The sequence below is a fragment of the Petaurus breviceps genome, unplaced genomic scaffold, assembly GCF_028583685.1.
Source record: "Petaurus breviceps papuanus isolate PSGF00001 unplaced genomic scaffold, PetGlider_PUasm1.0 91041, whole genome shotgun sequence".
Classification (NCBI taxonomy): Eukaryota; Metazoa; Chordata; class Mammalia; order Diprotodontia; family Petauridae; genus Petaurus; species Petaurus breviceps.
The window spans coordinates 17017090-17030915 of NW_027187400.1; the positions used below are offsets into that span (position 1 = coordinate 17017090).

Here is a 13826-nt window from a genome sequence, read left to right on the forward strand (position 1 = left end):
CACACACATCCCACACAGGAGGCACCTGATTCCTTGGCAGTCTTACATGGGCAGTTTATTCCTCCAGGGATAGATCAAGCAGAATTCTGTCTTCTAGACTAATGGCGATTTCCCTCTGGTCTTTCCCTGAAGACTGTTCAGGGACCCTGGGAGTCCTAACATGGATTTTCCATTGAGCATCCTACAGCCTAGATGCCAGGACTGGTGCACTGAAAAGAACAGTGGTTCTAGATTCAGAGGTACTGAGTTCAGGTCCTCCCTTGGATGATTGTCCCTTGTGTGTTTTGGGGCACCTCACTTTGCCATGTGACGCCTCAGTTTCTTCATCTGTAAGACGATCGGGTTGGACTCCATGGCCTCTGAGACACCTTCCAGCTCTAGGTCTATGACCGGCCATTTCTCCATTAACCACCCACAAGAGAGCCTCAAAAAGCAGCAGAGTACTAGGATTTTTTAGGCTGATATTTTGAGATGGAAAAGATACTAAAGATCTTTCCCCATCCATCTTCCAGGGACGGACTCATTCCCACTCTTTAAAGTCCACCTCAGTCACCACTTCCTCCAGAAAGCCTTCCCTGATCTCCTTGGCTGGGAATCACCTTTCCCCTCTAATCTCATCTAGCACCTTTCATGCTAATTCTCTAAGGCCCTGGTTTGATGTTAAGTGATGACAAGGAGCACCTTCATGCTTAGACGTGGCAGTGATGATGGCCCCCCAAAGACTACTCCAGCAAAGGGCAAACTCTGTCAGGTCCTACCAAGCTGGAAAGGAGTCAAGGAAAGCATGCTGGGCTCATCTAATCAAAGGAAGCTTAAAGGCCATGGAGTCCCACTTGCAGATAAGGCAACTGAGGCACAAAAGAGTTCATAGGCTGGAAGGGACCCGAGAATCCATTGAGTCCTCCCCACACTTCACAAATGATGAAACAGACCCAGAGGGGCAGAGTGATTGCCTTAATAATCAAGATGGGATTTGAATCAACATATCCATCACCAGAAGACCAATGTATCACAGTTCATCTTACCAGCAGATTGGCAACAAGTGCATGAATATTTCATTCATAGCAACTCTCAAACAACTTCTACTAAAGGATGGAAGTCTTTGAGGAAAGTAGGAGAACCCCTTTCTGAGGACCCTCTTTAGAAGGCAGTCTTGTTCAGGAGCAGGTTGGACAAGATAGTGTCTGAGACTCAGACTCAACCAAGTCTGAGATTCTAGGATTCTGAGAAATGTCAGAGCTAGGATTCGTACCCTAGCCTGTTTCAAACCCTAGCACTCTAGTCTTTCCACATCAACAAAGTTAGAGGTTGTGGGAGTGTCCTGGAAGTAAAACAAGAAACCATTAGGAAGCACCACAGTGCTTGGGTCTGGAGTCTTGAAGACCTGAGTTCAAATCCTCTCAGATGTTTTTTAGCTGTGTGACCCTGGGCAAGTCACTTAATCTCTGCTTGCTTCAGTTTCCTCATTTAAAAAAGGAGGAGGAGGCTGGATTCAATAGTATCTCCAGTCCTTTCAAGCTCCAAGTCTATGATGCTAAGATTCTCTAATCCTCTTTTTTTTTTTTTAATCACTGCTATATGTACTGGCATCTTACCCCACTTTCTAGGCTGTGAATCTATGACAGCAAGGGCTGTGTCTTATGTAAACATCACATCGCCCCCAGGGCAGAGCACAAGTCTCTATTCCCAACCAGCACTTGAGTATTTCTTATTCAATCCTCTCATTTGGCAGATGAGGCCCAGAGATGTGGAATGATTTGACCAAGGTCACAAAGCCACTTAATAGTAGACCTCGATGGAGAGCCCGGGTCTCCTGACTCCCGGTCCCATGATGATCCCAGGACACCTCCTCATAAGTGGATGCCTTCGTGGGTCTCATAAACATCTGATCTCTTCTTTGGCACTGCCCCATCTCCCTGGGCTCCTGAAAAGTCATCAGACTGGATCGGCGAGATCGGCGAGACTGGATGCTTTGATTGTGCAATCCCAGACAGCCAAGGACCAACCTGTGCTCCAAGACTGAATGCTGCTGCCCATGGGTATGTTATAAGAGCTCCTCACTGAACCTTCTGTGGCCCAGGAAGCCACGGGCCTCTTTGAGGGAAGGCACACCCAGTCTCCTCCTCTAGCTCCCTCTAGCTAGTCAGCAAACACCCTAGCTGCTCACTTTCTACTGGATCGAAGCTCAGGCAGCTTTGGGGAACCTCTGAGCTCCCATCCAGTTTAACTCCATCAGAAAGTTAATTAATCTCATTAAATCTATCTAATTAAAATCCATCAAGGATTCTTAAATTGGGGCCCATGGACTTGTGTTTTTTTCCCCCAAGATTTTGACTACTGCTTTCTTTCTTCGTTTCTTCCTTCCTTCTTTCCTTCCTTCCTTCCTTCCTTCCTTCCTTCCTTCCTTCCTTCCTTCCTTCCTTCCTTCCTTCCTCCCTCCCTCCTTTCTTTCTTTCTTTCTTTCTTTCTTTCTTTCTTTCTTTCTTTCTTTCTTTCTTGCAATTGGGGTTAAATAACTTGCCTAGGGTCACACAGCTAGTAAGTGTCTGAGGCTGGATTTGGACTTGGGTCCTTCCTGAATCAGACTCTAGGGCCAATGCTCTAGCCAATGCACTACCTAGCTACCTCTGACCACTGTATTTCTTTTTTTTTAAGCAATTGGGGTTAAGTGACTTGCTCAAGGTTACATAGCCAGTGATTTTGTGTGGATGTTGAGTATCTGAGGCCAGAACCGATCCCAGGTCCTCCTGACTCCTGGGCCAGCGCTTTTACTCACTGCACAACCTAGCCATCCCTGACCACTGTATTTCAATAAAATTGGTTTCCTTTGTCATAGTCTATATTTTATTTTATACATTTAAAAACATTCTTCTGAGAAGAGATCACTAGGCTTCACCAGACTTCCAAATGGGTCCAGTTAAGAATGCTGATCTGGATCTACGAGAGTTAGGGGAAGGGGGGGGTGGGATGGAGGAGGTATCGGTAGAATTAAATTAAGCCAGTGGTGCATATTTAACAACTGGCTTTTTTTGGGAAGAGGGGTTGGGAGGGAGTATGTAACCCTGACACACTTTAAAGTTTAATTTGAATTATTTTATCACTTTCATAAGTTTAGACGATCCACAAAACAATAGATCAAGTCCTCATTTGTGGTGTTTGCCAATTTCTGAGGCATAAATGCTCAGAAAATGTAATGATCATCTCAGCACAGCTCTGGCCCAAGCCCAGAAGCCAACAAGGATGAAAGTTAAAAAAAAGAATACTAAGTTGGAGAAGTCAGAAAAGGGAAACTGGAGAGATTAAATGGAAGGATCTCAGTGAGCAAGTGATATTAGTATCTTTAAGTTGTTGTTACGTTGTTTTCAGTCATGTCCAACTCTTCATGACCCCATTTGGGGTTTTCTTGACAAAGACACTGTAGTGGTTTGCCATTTCCCTCTCCAGTTCATTTTTACAGATGAGGAAACTGAGGCAAACAGGGTGAAGTGACTTGCCCAGGGTCATACAGCTAGTAAGTGTCTGAGGTCAGATTTGAATTAAGACAGATGAGTCTTCCTGACTCCAAGCCCAGCAGTCTGTACACTATGGTGCCCCTAGTAATGTTAATAAGACTTTGGACTAAGTCTAATAAGATGAAATTCAGTAGGGATAAATATAAAATCTTCCATTTGGGGTCAAAAAATCAACTGGAGGAAGTGAGGATGGAGGAGGGGCAGTCAGGCATGATGCTGTCCTGGGAGCTAATTTCCAGGCTCTTTCACAATGGCCCAGGGAGGCAGGTGCAATGGGTACTTTCTCCCCCTTTTACAGAGGAGGAAACCATGACTCAGAGAGGTTAGAAGATTTACCCCTAGTCACCCAGCTCATACGTGTCAGAGGAGAGATTGCAATCCTAACAGTTACCAATTACCAGGCCAGCATTCTTTCCATCATGTCACTGACAGTCTGTCAGTCTTTCTAAGGGGTAAAAGTTCATTAAGTTGTCCAAGCCCTGCTGGATGGGTTTGTTAAGCCAAGAAATGTCTGGAAGGTGTGTGTGTGTGTGTGTGTGTGTGTGTGAGAGAGAGAGAGAGAGCAAACCCTTTTATAGTTTGAGTTGTCCTGAACTGGTTGAGTCAGTTCCATCAACAGATCAGCTGGGGTGCCAAGTTTGTTCTGCCTCCATGAGATCTCACAAAGGCTTACAACCCAGGCCAGGGAGGCAAGAATCCAGAAGCTTCATTCGATAATTCCACAGGAAAGACTATGGAGTCGGATGACCTGGGATCAAATCCTGGCTTTCCCACTTTGTTCTACCTGTGATCCTGGACAAATGACTAAACTTCTTGGGACTTCAGTTTCCTTATCTGTAAAATAAAGGTGACTCGTACCTTCTAGCTCTAAATCAAATGAGACCCTGCTTCCAAAACACACACACTATCTCTTGACTCCGGACATTTTCTCTGAGTGTTGGCCAACCCTGAACTCTTCTTCCTGCTGCCTCTCCCTGGCTTTTCATCTAAAATCCCATCTTTTACAGGAAATCTTCCCCAACTTCTTTCTGATTCTAGTGCCTTTTCTCTCTTAATCACTTCCTATTTATCCAGTATATAGCTTGCTTTGTATATATTTACTTACTTCTCTGTCTCCCTAATCAGATTGTAAGCTTGCGGGCAAGGACTGTCTTGTCTTTATTTGTATCTCTAGCCCCTAGCACAAAGCCTAATACATAGTAGGTGGGGTATAGACTATTTAGACTGTTTTAATAGACCACAGATTCACTCCAACTCATTTTTACAGATGAAGAAACTAAGGCAAACAGGGTGAAGTGACTTGCCCAGAGTCTCATAGCTAGTAAATGTCTGAGGCTGGATTTGAACTCAGCTCCTGATGACTCCAGGGCCAGCACTCTATCTATTGCACCACCTGATTGCCTCCAGGATCTGGTTTGTGGGACAGAAAAGAGGCCAGTGCTCTGGAACAGTGTATAGATTGCTGGACCAGGCGTCAATAATTTATCATGCGTTGGCTGGTATTTCTCTGGAGGGTCCTCATCTTCAAATGAGACCGTAAGCTCCCTGAAGGCAAGCATCATCTCATAATTCTCTATATTGCTCCCAGGGCCCAGCATGATTCCTGATGATACAGTGGTGAGCCTCCCAGCAACTTTTCACCTCCTTCTTTGGCAATCCTCTCTCCTAGACTCCTCTTCCTCTTGCCCAGCAAGCTGAGCTCATTCCTTCTCTTCTGAAAGGGCCTTGTTTCATCCGGTCATAGATTTAGACCTGAAAGGGCCCCTAGAGGCCATTTGGTGTAGCCCCTACTTGTTTTACAGACAAGGAAACAGAGGCCTGGAAAGGGGGAGTGACCTGCCCAATGTCACAGTGGTCCTAGGGAGCTGAGTGGGTCTTGAACTCCTGATTCCCTATCCAGAGTCCTTTCCTCTGTAATGTACTGGCTACTTAACGTGTCCTGAGGCACCCTTCCCCAGATGCTGGTGCCTTTTGCATCCTTCTCAGCACACAGTCCACCAGTGAGAGCATTACTGGGCACATCTGGCAAGGAAGGGTCTTCTCAAGGAAGCCACTCATTGGTCTTGCCTTGGACATTAACCTGAGAAAGAAATGTACAGAGTTCTTGGAGCCTTCAATGAAGATCAGGGTCTTCCATCTCCCCCATGTGTATTTTATATGTTTCTATACATGGGGACAGAGAATACAGCATCAGGCCTGGAGTCAGAAAGACTCATCTTTGTGAGTTCAAATCCAGCTTCAGACACTTGCTAGCTGTGTTACCCTACACAAGTCACTTCACCCTGTTAGCCTCAGTTTCCTCATCTTTAAATGAGCTCAAGAAGTAAATGACAAACCATTCCAGTATCTCCACCAAGAAAACCCCAAATGGGGTCACAGAGTGACCAAACAGCCAATTTATGTACATGGCATCTCCCCAATTCAATTGTGAGCTCCTCAAAGGCAGGCATTATTTCACTTTTGCCGTGGGATCTCTAAGTGCTTAATGAATGTTTGTTGATTGACTAATGGATTGCCTGATTGAAAAGAAAGGTTTGGTGTCCCCAAAACACAGGTTTTGATTTGATTCTTGCTTCACTGCTCTACTGTATCCACTTTGTACATATTTCGTATATAGTTTTATGTGTAGACTTGGGTCCTCAGATGGCATCCTTGAGGATAAGGACTGGTTTTTGTTTTACTTTGTCTTTATACTTTCCAGAGCCTACCATAGTGCCTGGTATACAGTGGGTGCTTAATAAATGCTTGCTGGTTGGCTAATCAATCTACCATATCATTGCCTCTCTCCAATGGCTAGCAGCCCATCTATGCCATCCATGCCTCATCACTGCCCATGAAGATAAAGCATTCTTCCCCCCCATCACCAAAGAGTTGGTGGACTTTTGGTTCAAACTGAGGCATATGTGTCCAGAGATGGACAACATATGGATTTGTTTTTGTTTGAATGCATCTCTTTGTTCCAAGGGAGGGTCCTTTTGAATGTGAGGAGTTATTGGAAAATGACAATGGCTTTTTTTTTTTAAAGAAAAATGCATTGATATTTTTAAAAAAGAAAATAAAAACCATAAATGGTTCAATGCACTGGACAGAAAGAGAAAGAACTAAAGGTGATACCTTCCTCTTCCTCTAGTATCTAGGAGTACTTTATCCCTCTCCTTTAATACTTATGGGCTCATGGATTTAGAGCTGGAAAGGATATCAGGGCTTATTGGATCCATTTTATAGATAAGAAAACTGGGGCTGAGAGCAAAATTAATTGCTCAAAGTAACAAAGGCTATAAGGAACAGAGCCAGGATTTAAATCCAGGTCTTCTGACTCCAAATCCTACTCTCTTCTCCATTGCTCCAAGAGTATACTTAAAATATTACTTATTTGTAAGTCAGTAAACATTTATTAAGCTCCTACTATGTGCTGGGCACTGTGCTAGGTGTTGGGCACACAAAGAAAGGCAAAAGATGGTCCCTGCTGTCCAGGAATCTTAATCAGGGAGACAACATTCAAACAACAACATACAAGTCATAGAGAAATTGGAAAGAATCAGCAAAAGGAAGGCGCTAGATGTAAGGGGGATTGGGAAAAGTGGGATTTTAACTGGGACTTGACGGGCAAGGCTATAAGCTCCTTGAAGGTATGAACAGGTTGTGCTTGATGGTCACAAAGGTCCTTTCTGCCACTGACTAAGTTTTATGATCCTATTAGCCCCTTCTCATTTTTGCATGTCTGGTGTAGAGCACAAGCAAGGTGATGGAGGAGTACACAATAGGTACTTAATAGATGCTGGTTTACCTAACAGGTCCATCCTTGCCAGGGGAGGGGAGTCTTGAAGCTGGAAGAGATAGGGGCCACTATGGATGATGTCTTCAAAGTATTAATTGGTCATTATTTTCATTTCCATTCAACAGGCATCTATTAAGTGCCTACTGAATTCAGAGTATTATTCTTCTCTCAGAGAAGATAGATATAAATATAAACATATAGATATAGATATATATGGGACCTGGGCCCTAACTCTGTTACTGCCCTACCTTGGGCAAGTGATTTATTTAATGTCTCTGGCCTCACTGGCCTCGTCTGAGCAAAAAACTCAATAACAAAAAATAATAAAGCTTAATAAGTAAAAAGAGTGTTCTGATTAGGTAAATCTATGGTTACACGATCCTAAAGTCTAGCTAAGACCCGGCCCTACCCTCAGGGAATCTCACAAGTAGGATAAGATACAAGGAGATAAGTACGCTATATAAAATAAAAGAGCATTGTTGTTGTTCAGTTCTGTACAACTCTTCATGATCCCATTTGGGGTTTTCCTGACAAAGACAATTTTCCATTTCCTTCTCCAGGTCATTTTACAGATGAAGAAACTGAGGCAGCCAGGGTGAAGTGACTTGCCCAGGGTCACACAGCTAGTAAGTGTCTGAGGTCACATTTGAACTCAGATCTTCCTGATTTCAGGCCCAGCACTCTATCCACCGCACTGCTATTAAAGAGCTGTAAAGTTCTGGGTAAGGTCCAAGAGGAAAGGTCATTATCAAAAGGAAAATCAAGGAAAGTCTCTAGAAGGAGGTGGAAGTGGCATTGGAATTGAAAGGAAGGGATGGGGGAAATGGGGAGGAAATCTATTTGAGGCAAAGGCAACAAATAGAGTGATTACTTTTCTATCTGAGAAGCATTCTAGTCAAGAATCAACAAGGATTTTTTTTGTTTTTTTTTTTTGAGGGAGGAAGGCCAGACAATTGGGGTTAAGTGACTTGCCCAAGGTCACACAGCTAGTAAGTGTTAAGTGTCTGAGGTCGGTTTGAATTCAGGTCCTCCTGATTCCAGGGCCTATGCTCCATTCACTGTGCCACCTAGCCGCCCCACTACAGGGTTTTAAAGACTGCCAAGTGCCAGTACCCCCAACAACTCCTTGAGACAGGTTGTGTGGGCATTCCTATCCCTGGCTTAGGGAGGGTGAAGTGTCTTGTCTAGGGTCACATCGTGAGAACTGGAGCTGCCAAAATCATTTTCAAGTTGGTGGTGAGGTAGATAGAACATTGGGTCTTAAGTCAGGAAAACTGGAGTTCAAATCCAGCCTCAGAAACTTCCTAACTCTGAGACCCTGGGCAAGTCATTTATGCTGTCTGCCTCAGTTTCCTTATCTGTAAAATGGGAATTGACCTCAATGTGTTGCTGTGAGGATCAAAAGAGAGAATATTTTTGGGGTGGCTAGGTGGCGCAGTGAATAGAGCACAAGCCCTGGAGTCAGGAGGACCTAAATTCAAATCCAGGCTCAGACACTTAACACAAAAACTAGCCATGTGACCTTGGGCAAGTCACTTAAACCCCAACTGCCCTCCGAAAAGCAAAAAAAAAAAAAAAAGAAAAAGAGAGAGAGAATATTTGTTTTAAAAAAAAACGGCACTTAGCCCAGTGCCAGACACATAGTAGGCACTATATAAATGGTTATTCCCTTACCTTCCCCCCATACGTCTGACCATGTTGCTGTCTTGCTCAGGAATCATCGGTGGCTCCCTATTGCTTCAAGGGAAAGACAAAGATTCCCTAGCTTGGCACTGAAAGCCCTTCATGATCTGGTTCCAAATTACCTTTCCAGACTCCTTGCCTATTATTCCTTTCACAATCCTACATTCCAGCCAGTCTGCCCTTCTTGTTCCTTCCCAAACTTGGTATTCTATCTCCTACCTCCATGCCTTTGTCCATAGTGTCCTCAATCCCCATGCTATCTCCTCAATGTCATCTTAAAGAATCTTAGGCCTTCTTTTAGTCTGGGCTCATATAGGAAGTCTCTCCTGATCCCACTAATTGTCATGGCTATCATACTTTTTCTCGAATGATCCTGAATGTACTATCAAAAATATCAAAATATTTTGGAGATACCCTATTTTCAAGAGCTAACTATGGCCCAGCAAGCAGGTTGTATCCTGCATTTGGCATAACAATAATACTTTCTGCCCTGGAGTGATCTCACCCTCTGGTACAGTACATTGCTTGGACAGCACTAAGGAACTTAGTTCCCCTTGTTTCCCAGGGCTGTCCATTCCATGCTCACAGTCCCTGTTCCTTGTCACTGACAGGTGCATTTTGTTCCCATCACAGAACTCTGGTTTGGTGCCCCGAAGGGTGATCATGACCCCCAAGACTTGAGACAATGACTGTTCCCACAGGACCCAAGAACACCTGTATTGTCCCAAGACATGCCAATCATGAGAACTATCTCAAGATCTGAGAATGACTGCATTGTTGGCCAAACCCTTTCAAGTATATAAGTGGCTGCCTTCTTAGGAGGCCGTTTGCAAATATAATTTTACTCACTCAAGTTAATTGAACTTCTGTTTGTGTTCTAACTCTTCTGTCTCTGGCCTACTCTGCTTGTTTGGTTCCTGCCACCCACAGGTTAGAAGCTGGTTCCCATCTGGTTGACAAGACTTACCTGTTTATAGTGAAAAGCACATTGACTGGGAATCAGAGGACCTAGGTTCAAATCCTGCCTCTGGCACCTGTACCTCAGATAAAGGGCAAACCATTCCATCTCCCTGGGCCTCAGTTTCCTCATCTGTCCCAGGTCACATTGTAAGGGCAGATCAGAATGACAGCCGCTGGCACTCATAGTTCCCCAACATCGTTCATATTGGTGCTCAAAGCACCCAGCCATCCGGGGCTCTTGGGACTGGCTAACATCCTGGGTTAAATGCTGTGACAGGGAGTACTGGCAAACTGTGACATGGGTATCTAAGGTGACCAGCTGGCCTGCTCTGAGAAGGTCTCCTGGCAATCCTTACCCTTGACCTTCCCCTGCCAAAAAGAAAGGGGATGGAACCTTAGCCCAGTCCTTGCTAGGGTTAATACTCCAGCACTACCTATTAGGTATAATTAATATCATTCATATTGGTTAAGGAGCTCATTGGAACACTCCTTGGAACACTTCTCAGTGGACAGAGTACTGGACCTTGAATCAGGAAGACCTGAGTTCAAATCTGACCTCTGACATTTACTAGCTATGTGATCCTGGGCAAGTCACTTAACCTCTGCCTGCCTCAGTTTCCTCATTTGTAAATTGAGCTGGAGGTGTATCTCTGCCAAGAAAACCCCAAATGGGCTCATGAAGAAATGCCTGAACAAAAACAACAGCCAAAGGAAGTCTATGTGGAGCTCAGATAAGCCCTAGACCCCCTTCCAAATTTCTTCTGCTTCGTGGAAGCTCAGCTCCACCGCCATCTCCTCCAGGAAGTCGCTGGACCTTGCTTCATTCTTCTCCCTCATGCATTTGTCATTGGCCAGTTTATATAATATTTATCTATGTACATGTTTAAGGAGCTATATTAATAGAGGCAATTCCTGCTGCTGCTGCTACCACGAGACTGTAAACTCCTTGAGGGCAGGAACCAGGACGGCTTTCTTTTTGTCCACTGGCAACAAGTCCAAGGTCTTTATATGGGGGGATAGTTTTTAAATGTTTGTTGGAATGAATGAATGAGTTGCTAGTCACGTCCTACTTAAAATCATTAGCTTATTTTAAGGGATCTCATTTCCAATGATTTTCTTCTCTTCTTTTTTTGGAGGTTAAGATACTTGCCCAGGGTCACACAGCTAGTAAGTGTCTGAGGTGGGGTTTGAGATGAGATTCTCCCAATGTCAGGGCCAGTGCTCTCTCCAGTGGGCCCTCCAGCTTCCCCATTGTCTTCTCTTTTCAAAGAGTCAATGTGTCATGTTGGATAGAGAGCTGGCCTTGGAGTCTTTCAGATCCTGCCTTTAATTCATAATGTCTGTGTGACTGTAGACAAATGTCACCTCTCAGCTCTCTGGGCAGCTCTCTAAGACCCTAAGTTGCAACGAAGTGGCTGACCCACTTTGGCAGAAGGAGTTTCTTTACCCTTGAGGTGTCTGTATTTATGAAATCCCAGGTTCGGTCCCTAGCTTTATAGCCCTTCGCCCCTAACTCTTCCCCTTCATCTTCCTGGGACTTCAGCCTCAAGGGAATCATTTTCTCCTCATGGGGTAAACACCATTCTCAAAGTTAGGCAGACTCAAGGAGATCTCAAGCAACTGTCTAGGGGCTGGAGGAGTGTTTGTTTGTGTTGGGGGGCCAGGGGAGCCTGGTTCTCAGTCCAGTCCAGATTCCAGTCACAGTATGTTAAAGCTAGAGAGATTTCAGCTTGATGGAAGGAATCCTAATAATTGAGCTTGTTCTAAACTGCAGTGGGCTGACATACACAGGGCACTGGTATCATCACTGGTGACATCCAAGTAGAGACAGAAATGCCACTTGTTGGGGATGGGAGAGAGGGTATTCCAGATCAGCCAGGAGGCTGGACTGAATGAACTGTGAGAGTCTGTGATTCTATGTAATGGAAATCGGCAAGAGGGTCTTGTGCTCGGCTTTCAGATTAAAGAGGAGCTTATAATCTAGCAGTGGGAAGAAGTGCACAGATACCAGGGATACAAGGGAGACTGGTATGAATGCAGAGGAGAGGTCAGGGCCATGAGCCAGGAGAGTTCTATACAGGAGATAGCACAGCTGAAACTGTCCACAATGTCCTCATATATGAAATGAGAGGACTGTACTAATGCTCCCTCTCAGCTTTGTGTTCTAAAGGCACTCCCAGCTCTGACACTAAGGGCCCTCCCAGCTCTGACATTCTGTGTTCTAAGGTCCTCCCAGCTCTGACATTCTGGGTTCTAAGGTCTTCTCAGCTCTGACATTCTGGGTTCTAAGGGCCCTCCCAGCTCTGACATTTTGTGTTCTAAAGGCCCAGCTCTGACATTCTGGGTTCCAAGGGCCCTCCCAGCTCTGACATTCTGTGTTCTAAGTGCCCTCCCAGCTCTGACATTCTGTGCTCTAAGGGCCCTCCCAGCTCTGACATCCTGTGTTCTAAGGTCCTCCCAGCTGTGACATTCTGTGTTCTAAGGTCCTCCCAGCTCTGACATTCTGTGTTCTAAGGGCCCTCCCAGATCAGACATCCTATGTTCTAAGGTCCTCCCAGCTCTGACATTCTGTGTTCTAAGGTCCTCCCAGCTCTGACATTCTGGGTTCCAAGGGCCCTCTGTCACCTTTCTTCCCAGCTCTGGCATGACATGGTCTTTGTCCTGTGATTGTACTTTTCTCTATGGAATAATTATGCCCTTCCCAGGACTGCTCAGAGATTATTAGCTTCATTAACTGCTAAGTCGACAGCATTTACTGGAAGAAAGCTTCTGCCAGACTTATCAGATAGAGTCAGAGGCACCCACCCACCAGAGGCACCAGGCAGAGCTCCCTCCTCCTTACCCTTGCAGGTCCACCACGGTCTCAGTGCCCAGCACACACACAGCAGAGGTGGGTTGATCCAGCGACACCCGGACGAGCCTCTTCTGGGCCATTTTCTGGGGCGTGGTGTCAGCCTGCGGCCCTCAGCACTGCCCGTGGGCTGCTCCCTTTATACTGGGTAAATGAGTCAGCAGATGTGGTTTGGAGGTCACTGGTGGTTCGCTCCTCCCTATTCCCAGCCATGGGTCCTGGAGCTTCTCTGGGCCTTTCTCAGGCTTCCAGCCTGTGGCCAAGTGAGTTGTCATTCAGCCTCTCCAGGGGGACAGAAGTATGATATTAGCCAGAGAAGTACAGGGTTTACTAAATGGAAAAGTATCATTCCAGGTTTATCATTTAGGGTTATCATTCCAGGCAGCCCTTCTTTGGAGTCTGGAGAACCAGCACTGAAGGCCCTTTTGGTCATTCACTAGCCATATCAACCAGTCAACAAATATTTAAGTACCTCCTATCTCCAGCCTAGGACTGGAGCTAGGAACTGGAGATGCAAAGACCGACATGGAACAGTCCTGTCTTCGAGGAACTTACATTCTGCCAAGGGAGACAGCATGTGCTTATATTTTATCCCTATATTTCAGTTTATTTATATTACTTCTATCTACATTTCCATTTAAATGTAAACATCTCATATCTAAATTAACCGCAAAGTTCTTGGGGAGAGAGGCACTAGGAGCTGGGCAGAGGCTGGTGCAGAAGGTGGTGCTTGAGCTCTATTTTAAGAGGCAGAGGCTAGCAGAGGATACTCCAGGCAGGGGGCATGGCCAGAGCAAAGACACAGAGAGAGGTACAGGATTGTGGGTGAGCAACAGCAGGAAGACAAGCTAGGCAGGATGGTAGAGTGTGGGAAGGGGCTGACGTATAGTGAGGCTGGAAAGGGGCCATGTTGTTGAGGATGGAAATGCCAAAAAGACAGCCATGTATTTGATCCTGGGGATAACAGGGAGCCAGGGCAGTTAAGTGAGTAGATAAGTGGCATGGTCATTCACTTTGCCAGTTAAGCAGAGGATGGTTTTGG

General features: G+C 45.3%; 1 protein-coding gene across 1 annotated transcript in view; it reads right to left on the reverse strand.

Annotated features, from left to right (window-relative positions):
• Window positions 1-12959, reverse strand: part of LOC138153854 (protein-arginine deiminase type-4-like) — a 47201-nt gene extending 34242 nt beyond the window's left edge. The window contains exon 1 of the mRNA XM_069078271.1: window positions 12776-12959. Within this exon, the coding sequence (XP_068934372.1) occupies window positions 12776-12867 (92 nt within the window). The 5' untranslated portion in view covers window positions 12868-12959. The remainder of the gene's footprint in view (window positions 1-12775) is intronic.
• Between the last annotated feature and the right edge of the window lie 867 nt (window positions 12960-13826).